Here is a 9,317-nt window from a genome sequence, read left to right on the forward strand (position 1 = left end):
ATTCACGTCCTTCTGTCGTCGGCGTTGACACCACTATCCTAAACGATTTGGCTCTAGAAGGAACGGAAACTCTGTGAGGGAAGACAGGATACCTAGGACAGCTGTGCAAAACAGAACAAAACGAAACCTCACTCAGTGCTTGGGGTTGCAACAGGCAGATTTATTGACCGACAGCATGACTCTGCTGGCCCCATTCCAGGAGGCCAGCGCAGCGGAAGCAGCAGGTTTGGTAGGGGAAAGCCAGTAGCATAGGAAGGGGATGGGAAAGACACGATGACAGTGACAAACAGAAATGACAGGGCCTAAGAAGATGGCTGCAAGCCAGGCCTCGTGATTTTCCTTAAGCAAGCCCCCTACCTTGGGGGATGAAAGTGGTTCTGGATCCAGGGCCATCAACAGTTCCAAGCTAGCGAGTTGCCTGTTAAGTTTTTATTTATTTTAAAGAATATGTCATGATGTCAGGCCAAATGAAGTGAGGAAGTCAGACGATAGGTTGATCATTGTTCTTTTATCGCCTGTAGAATTTCCTCCTCTGAGGACTTGTTATTGGACCTTTTCTGATCTCTTAGGGTTAGGGATTTGAAGGATGTTATAGAGCTGATCCGGCTCTTGGACTTGAAGGGAATCCTGTAGGCCAGGCAGTATACAAAGTACACAGGAATGGGGAAGAGTAAAATGATAAGAGAAAAAGCCACCAAGACCAGTCCCCATGGTGGGTACAGGCGAAGGATCTGAGTTGACTGTGGAGAGATGGGAAAGGAGTTTAGAGTCTATGAATGCTCTCAGGAGAAAAGGAAGAAATGGAGAGAGGAATGGTGTGAAGGGAACCAAGAATGAAATGACCTGGTCATTAAATCAAGAGGGGGCTGAAAGGTCTGTGAGCCCCAGGGCTTAGGGGTGGGGAGGAAGGGAGGGAGGGAGGCTCACATTTTCTGAGTTCCAGGCCACATAGATGAGGGGCTTCATAGAGAGATGAATCAGGATGGCCACTAACAGGGCTACCAGCACAACTGGATTCACAAAGCGCCACAGGCAAACAAACACGTGGGAGACAGGGTTGCTCCACAGGATTTTCAATTCCTCAATGAACCTGTGGACAGAGGGTGGGATGGGGGAGTTGAGGGCAAGGGAAGTCAGTGGGAGGATTGAACCTGCAAGGGGTAGGGAGTCTAGTCTGGCCTCACCACTCTGTGGGAGCAGAAACAGCCCAACTTGAGCATCTTTCCAGTATTCTACCACACCTCTAATCCCCTGGCTTATTTCAAGTTTCATCTTCTCCTCCCTAGACAAATCTTCTGGATCAAAACATATTTCATGCATCCCTTCTACTGTTCCAACATCTTCTGTGTGTCCCTTCCCACCATCCCCTGAATATGTGAAAGAGAATATCTATGCTAAGGTCTCTTTTCTTTCTTTGTTGTTCCTGGGGTTTGAACCCAGCCCCGAAGGAGCTGCCACCTGAGCTATAGTCCCAGGCCTTTTGTTTACATTTTGTTTTGGTAAATGGGATCATATTATTCCCTACTCAAAACATGCCAATGCTTTCTCTCCTTCTGCCTAAAAAAGGCTTACAAAGTCCTCATGGTCTGGCCTCATCTCCTAACATTCTATTCCAGCTCCTCTGACCTCCTTGCTTCTTCTAGGCTCTCCTATATAATTTTCTTTCTTTTTTGGTCAATTTGGTTATGGGTTATCAACACACTAGAACACAAGCTCCCTGAGGTCAGGGGTGATTCTTTTTTATCTCAACACAGTATTCCTGGTAGTTAAAATAGTGGCTGGCTTGTGTGAAGAACTCAAAAATAACGTTCTATAGAACATGAACAAAAGATTTCTGAGCCGGGTGCCAGTGGCTCATGCCTGTAATCCTAGCTATTCAGGAGGCTGAGATCTGAGGATCTCAGTTCAAAGCCTGGGCAGGAAAGTCCGTGAGACTCTTATCTCTAATAAACCACCAGAAAAAACAGAAGTGGTGCTGTGGCTCAAGTGGTAGAGAGCTTGCCTTGAGCTGACAGCGCCCAGGCCTAGTTTAAGCTCCATGACCACCACCAACACCAACAAAACAACAACAAAAAACAAAAACAACAACAAAAGATTTCTGAGAAGGCCCTGAACTTTAATGACAAAGCTGGGTGCTGGTGGGTCAAGCTATAATCCTAACTACTCAGGAGGCTGAGAACTGAGGATCATGGTTCAAAGCCAGCCCAAGCAGGAAAGTCTGTGAGACTCTTATCTCTGATTATCCACCAGAAAAGCAGAAGTGGCACTGAAGAGCTCAGGGACAGCGCCTAGGACCAGAGTTCAAGCCCCACAATCGACACAAAAAAATTCATGGCAAGCACCAGGAAGGGGCAACCTTCTCACTAGCTCCAGGCTCTGTGGACACTGGGGCCTAGTCTGTCACCTCTTGGCCCCGTAGGCCCAGGCTACAGCAATGTTTTCACATAAGAGGATGAAGATAGCGGGGAAGATGGTGCAGTAGATATTCAGCAGTCTGATGAAGTAGGAGCCTGAAGGTCGAATGAAGAAGAGGCCACACAGGAACATGATCATAGATATGCCCACTGGAGGAGACATTAGGTCTGCACTGAGCTTCAAGCTCAGTGGTGACAAGGGTTGGGGTAGGGGTTAGGTGGTATCAGAGCCACTGGTGAGAGTACCTGTGAGCGGCCTGGATTGTTTCCTCAGAGAAGAGAAGGTATCCTGCAGAGGAATAATGAGACCATGCATGAACCCCATGGTGGTGCTCAGTCCCCCACTCAGCATCATCAGGAACAGGAGGAGAGACCATAAGGTAGATCCAGGAAGGGTTGATGTGACTTCAACCAGTGTTGGGATCACAAAGTGCGTCCCCTCCTTAATCTGCAAGGAGAGAAAAGGCAGGAGTTCAACTGACTTCCAGTTAAAATAAAACAAGGCCCTTTCACTGAGAAAATCAGATCTCCCCTACCGGGCACCAATGGCTCATGCCTGTTTCCCACCTACTCAGGAGGCTGAGATCTGAGGATCTCCGTTCAAAATCGAGCCTTGGCAGGAAAGTCTGTAAGATTCTTATCTTCAATTAACCACCAGAACACCGGAAATGGTGCTGTGGCTCAAGTGGTAGAGTGCTCACCTTGAGCTGAAGAGCTGAGGGACAACGCCCAGACCGACAAAAAAAAAGAAGAAAGAAAAAAAGAAAATCAGATCTCCAAGCTCAGCCTCTGATGCAGAAAACCAATCCACCACAATGAATATGTAGGAATAAAAAGGAGGATACTAAAATTAGGTGTGATGGCTCACACTTGTGATCTTAGCTACTTGGGAGGCTAAGATTGGGAGGATCAAGATTTCAGGTCAGCCTGGGCAGAAAAGTCCAGGAGGCTCCATCTCAACAGAAGCAACTGGGCATATTGGCACACATCTATCCTGTCAGCTACCAGCTACGGTGGAAGCAAAAGAAAGAGGAGGAGGAGGATCACAATTACAGAGTCAGGCAGGAAGTAAGATCTTATCTCAAAAATAACCAATGGAAAAATCGAGCTAGAAGCAAGGCTCAGTGACAGAGCATCTAACTACTCAAAGTCACACAACCACACAAATGAGGCTATTTAAAAAAAAAAAATTCACCTAGCATTATCCTCGAAAGGGCATTTGTGAGCTCGATTCCTTCTACGGGGGCTGCAGGTCAACCTGGTTCTCTGGGACTTTCTCCCTGGTGTGCCCTCAGCTGTTGTTTACTGACCTTTAAAAACTGATTGCGTTTGCTGCATTCAGGCACCTTGCTGCGGACCAGCACCTGAAGGTGCTCGGGAAGTGCTTCGAGCCAGGTGCTGTAGATGAAAGTGGGGTCCTCTCCCATGTCAGCAGGGGGCTGGGCCTCAGGAGGGAGGTTTCCTTGGATGATCATCTTTATGATGGACTCAGTATTCCTGAGGATAAGGAGGTGAATCAGACAGAATCATGTGGCTCCCAGGAGATGTCCTCCCTTTTCTTCTGTTTTCCAGACAAGTGGCTGACATGAAACCTACAATGCTATGAAGATTGTGTGGTCTCTTGTTCACTGCTCCCCTCCTTCCCTTTCTTTTTTCTTCTGGGCTTCACTGTGTAGCACAGACTGACCTCAAACTCATGATCCTCCTGCCTCAGTGTCCCTAATGCTGGAATGACAGGTGTGTACGCCCTCTCACACTGCCCCTTTCTTTTTTAACACCAGTGGGTAAAAGTGAACGTTAAGTCTCATATTCCAGGATTCTGGAAGTATGGTTTACTTAGACTAGGATATATGTAATGTCCCCAAGGAGCTGTTCTATGTGAAAGAAATTGCTTCTTTGACTTGTTGATATGAACCTTGCTGACTGCTTTAGCCTCATCTCCCACCACAAACTGGGACATGTTCTGTGCTTTGCCCAGGTTTAGCTACCAGGCCAGGCCCTGTCATGTCCAGTTGCAACCCTGGCCCATCACCAGTGGCTAATTTGTACAAGTCTTTAAAAATCTAGCTCATTGCTCTGAGAACTGAAACAGACAGCTTGCCAAACTCTACTGATAAGAATAAAGTGCAGCCGGGTGCCGGTGGCTCATGCCTGTCATCCTAGCTACTCAGGAGACTGAGATCTGAGGATCATGGTTCAAAGCCAGCCCAAGTAGGAAGGTCATGAGTCTCTTATCTCCAATAAGCCACTAGAAAACCAGAAGTGGCGCAAGCAGTAGAGTGCTCGCCTTGAGCTGAAGAGCTGAGGGACAGCGCCCAAGCCCAGAACTCAAGCCCCGCAACCGACCAAAAAAAAAAAAGAATAAAGTGCATACTTGGGAGGGGGGAAGTATAGCTAGATCACGTCTTAGAAAACAAACAATACCTAGGTGCCAGTGGCTTATACCTATAATCCTAGCTACTCTGGAGGCTGAGATCTGAGGATTGTGGTTCAAAGCCAACCCCACCAGAAAACCAGAAGTGATACTGTGGCTCAAAGTGGTAGAGAGCTAGCCTTGAGTGAAAGCAGCTCAGGGACAGTGCCCAGGCACTGAGTTCAAGCCCCACAACCAAAAAACAAAATAAACACCATTATATGGGCTGGTCAGTAATCTAATGCCAGTTAGACAGCTAGACTACTACTGTCATCGGAAATAAATTAAAATTAAGCCAACCAACAGTAGAGTGATATTTCTGAGTACCATTTTATAATTTTGTTTTTTGAAAGCCAACTGTTTCCAAACAAAAATGTGAGAAAATCTTAAAATGTTATACAAACGAAACAACTAGCCGGGTGCCAGTGGCTCATGCCTGTAATCCTAGCTATTCAGGAGGCTGAGATCTGAAGATTGCAATTCAAAGCCAGCCGGGGCAGGAAAGTCCATGAGATTCTTATCTCCAATAAACCACTAGAAAACCGGAAGTGGCACTGTGGCTCAAGTGGTAGAGCTCTCCTCTTGAGCTGAAGAGTGCAGGGACAGCGCCCAAGCCCAGAGTTCAAGCCCCACGACCGACCAAAAAAATAAAAACCCAAAAACAAAACAACTGAATCCAGCTTTCAAGTGAATAACAAAACTACATTGAATGTGGGGGTAAAGGGACTACTAAACAGAGAATTTTTCTTTCTAGGGATTGCAAACAGGGCCTTCCACTTGCTAGGATTTTTCTGCCTTGGTTATTTTGGAAATAAGGTCTCATTTTAAAGCTCCCTGGAGGTGGGACCGTGGACCAAGAAGCTGGCCTTACCTCTCACTGCAGCGATGTGTGACGGATGTTGCCCAGAAGCCCAGGATAGCAAAAAGGCAAGGTGTAATAAGCAACAAGATGACTATCTTGGCCAGAGCCAAGAGAAAGGCATCACTGAGACAGTTGTTGGAGCGAGGCATGTGCGAAGCTAAGGAGATAACGGGGCCAAATCCTAGGCCCAGATCAAACAAAACTTGACACCCTGCTGCGGACCATGTAGTGAAGCTGTACATAGTTGATGTCTAAAAGGAAGAAGACGAATATGGGAGGGATGCAGAGATGAGTAATTATAACAGCCTGCTGGGGAGAGGTGGGAGGGAGACACAGGTGATAATGGGGATTGAGGAACATATGCATCACCTTGATTTTCAGCAAATACTGAAGGCCATACATTGCCCCGTCCAGCATGAGACTCCGGATGAGTAAACAGAATATGATGAAACAGGAAAGCGGCACTAAGATATACAGTACCTGGATTGAGAGGGAGGCTAATATCAACAACCATGTGCCAGGAGAATCAACCAATGGTAAGCAAGGACCAAAAATTCTGAGTTGGAAGTTAATAGGAGTTAGACTTGTGGAAGAAAAACCTTGAAGATAAACATGTAACAAAATGAGGAATAGGAGAAAGCATCTGAGACTGCCAAGAAATCAAAAAAATTGGTTCACCTTCCCAGTGGACTTTAGCCCGTTGATCATGAAAGCACAAACAAGACACCAGGCCAGAAAGTAAGGCATACTCAGACTCAAGGCTGGGAGCCCACCATCTTCAATTGTGTTTGAGGCCTTTAAGATCTTCCGGTACCAGTAGTACATAGAGGGAGATGTCCGTGCACACTCGGGATCTGGGGGACAGTGGCTTTAGAGATGACAGGCTAACCACTCCCTCCTTTTTTGTCTCTTATTTCTTTCCCTCTGTCTCCTCCCATTAATTTTTCTTTTCTTTTTTATTTATTTTTTGTTGTTATTGGTCTGGGGCTTAACTCTGGGCCTGGGTGCTGTCCCTCAGCTCTTCAGCTCAAGGAAAGCACGCTACCACGTGAGCCACAGCACCACTTCCAGTTTTCTAGTGGTTAATTGGAGATAAGAGAGAGTCTTGTGGACTTCCCCACCCAGGCTGGCTTTGAACCTCAATCCTCAGAACTCAACCTCCTGAGTAGCTAGGATTACAATCGTGAGCCACCAGCAACCAACTGGTGTTTTTTTTTTAACTGTATATATACATATATATATATAATTTTTTTGTCTTTTTCTTTTTTGGTACTGGGGATTGAACCCAGGACGTTGCACTTGCTAGGCAAGTGCTTTGCCACTGAGCTACATCCCAGCCCTCCCCTTGAGTTTTCTATCTTTATCTTCCTTGTCCCCTCTTGCTCCTTTCTTCTCTTCCAAATTTCCTTCCACATTTCCATTTCCCCTTCTCTTCCTCTGCAATTTCCTCCTCACCAAAGACAGTGGAATTCTTCAGTAAAGGACATTTCTGCCATGGAACATGGGCCTGGAAGGAATGACTCACATAGAAGAGGATCCAGGAATTGATCACATTCACGTAAGTGCTGGTGACGAAGCATACCTAAGGACCGGGGAGAGGGGGCTGTGGACTAAGAGTTACAGACAGGAAAAGGAGGAGATCTAGTAGAGAGAGGATCAAGGGACTGAGGAACTTGATCCATGGGAGTGGGGTCATAGGGTCTATTCCAGAATGAGAGCTGAGACAAGAGGGAGTGGGAAAGTAGGCCTGGGCTTCTTACCAGAAAGGCGGTATACCCCACACCACCAGACCAGGGGCCAATGATCTTCCATAAATCTAGGCTATCCTGATTCATTTGCTGACCAACTGCCATCTCCAGGAAGAGAAGTGGGATCCCAACCAAGAACAGCATGATGATGTAGATAATGAAGAAGCTGCCTGTGGAAAGAATTCAGGAGGGGTTCTGAGAATCATCTGGCCTTTTAAGTGTCTAGACTTCTTCACCAAGCCAGGAAGGCAGGTTTCCACCAACTGTCACCTCTCTCAAGGTCATCTGTTTTCACAGCCCTCAGTCTCCCCTCCTAGACTCTAATTTCTGAAAGATCCAGATAACTAGTTCTCACTCATACCCTTGAATAGGCCTCCAGTCCTATTATCCTCAGGAACAGATACCTGCAACTCTACCCCTCCGCTGACCCTGGGTGTTCAGGCACCTTGCTCCTATCATGCTCAGAGTACCAAATCTCCAGAATCAATATATTTCACAGATGTTACTTTGAAGCCTGGATGGGCCTCTGTCCTGCTAGCCTCCCATGGATCCATGCTTCCTAGTCCCCTGACTTACAGCCTCCTGAGTGAAGGCACAAGAAGATAAAGCGCCAGAAATTGACTGGCCTCAGAGAGTAGCCCAGCTGGGCCAGGATGTATTCAGCTTTGCTGGACCACAGAGGACGGCTAAGGAAGACATCATTTTGTTTATTACTTGTTACTTCTTCTTCCTTGAAGGGTTTGTGTTTTGGGACGGAGGCAGCTGTCACCTCTAGAAGACTTCGCTTGGGTTGGTTGGCCCTGGCTTGAGCCTCAAAAGCCTGGGTCTCCCAGGCCTGAGCCTTTGCAGCCCGGGTCTCTGAAAGCTGAATCTCTGAAACCCAGGGGCCTAAACTCTTGTCTTTCAAAATCCCAAGAATTCTATAAGAATGCTTTGAATCTGCCGATAAGGTTTCTTCCATCAAATAATCTGAATCCTGAGACTCTCGCCTCATCTCAAACAGATTCTGTAGATCAGTTTCAGCTTCTACAAGTGAATTCTCATCCTCCTGAGTAGACCTAAAGAAAATTAGAAGGTGCAGATTTTAGAGTTATAGATTTACTGAGTTTCAAAATAACAATTCTAAATGACTTTTTAAATTATGTATGCTGGTCCTAGGGCTTGAATTTACAGCCAAGATGTTGTTCCTGAGCTTTTTTGCTCAAGGCTAGTGCCTCTACCATTTCAGCCACACCTCCACTTCTGACATTTTGATGATTAATTGGAGATAAGAGTCTCCTGGACTTCCCTGCCCAAACTGGCTTCAAACTGTGATCCTCAGATCTCAGCCTCCTAAGTATCTAGGATTACAGTTATTTTTACCCTTCTACTAACTGATACCACACAAACACAGACACAGGCACAGACAGACATACACACACACACACACACACACACACACTACACACTCATCTTTTACATGACTTTGACTTCTTAGAAATATTTAATGTAAGGCTATGCACTGGTGGCTCATACATGTAATCCTAGCTACTGTGGAGGCTGAGATCTGAGAGTCACAGTTTGAAGCCAGCCAGGAAAATCTCAAATTAACCATCAGAAAACTAAAGGTGGGGCTGTGGCTTAAAGTAGGAGAGGGCTCACTTTGAGCAAAAAGAGCTCAGGGACAGCGCTCAGGCCCTGAGTTCAAACCTCACAACTGACAAAAATAAATAAAGTAAAAATTAATGCAAAGGACAGAGGAAATATTTAATGCAAGAATCATGCTCAAAGAATTTCTGAGGACAGGGCTGGGAAGGTGGCTCAGTGGTAGAGCGCTTGCCTTGCATGCCTGAGGCCCTGGGTTCGATTCCTCAGCACCACATAAGCAAAAAGAAAAAAGC

The 9,317-nt window shown here is 46.3% G+C and overlaps 1 protein-coding gene across 1 annotated transcript; it reads right to left on the reverse strand.

Annotated features, from left to right (window-relative positions):
- Positions 1 to 161: 161 nt before the first annotated feature.
- Positions 162 to 8,431, reverse strand: LOC105994149 (orphan sodium- and chloride-dependent neurotransmitter transporter NTT5-like). The gene is made up of 11 exons (XM_013027579.1): positions 8,014 to 8,431; positions 7,450 to 7,607; positions 7,145 to 7,271; positions 6,368 to 6,543; positions 6,059 to 6,169; positions 5,699 to 5,940; positions 3,725 to 3,911; positions 2,661 to 2,862; positions 2,405 to 2,564; positions 928 to 1,090; positions 162 to 740 (listed from the first exon to the last, which is right to left on the reverse strand). The coding sequence occupies exons 1-11, from the start codon at positions 8,429 to 8,431 to the stop codon at positions 498 to 500; spliced, it is 2,187 nt and encodes a 728-aa protein (XP_012883033.1). The 3' UTR covers positions 162 to 497.
- Positions 8,432 to 9,317: the final 886 nt, after the last annotated feature.

The sequence above is a fragment of the Dipodomys ordii genome, unplaced genomic scaffold, assembly GCF_000151885.1.
Source record: "Dipodomys ordii isolate 6190 unplaced genomic scaffold, Dord_2.0 Scaffold105, whole genome shotgun sequence".
NCBI lineage: Eukaryota > Metazoa > Chordata > Mammalia > Rodentia > Heteromyidae > Dipodomys > Dipodomys ordii.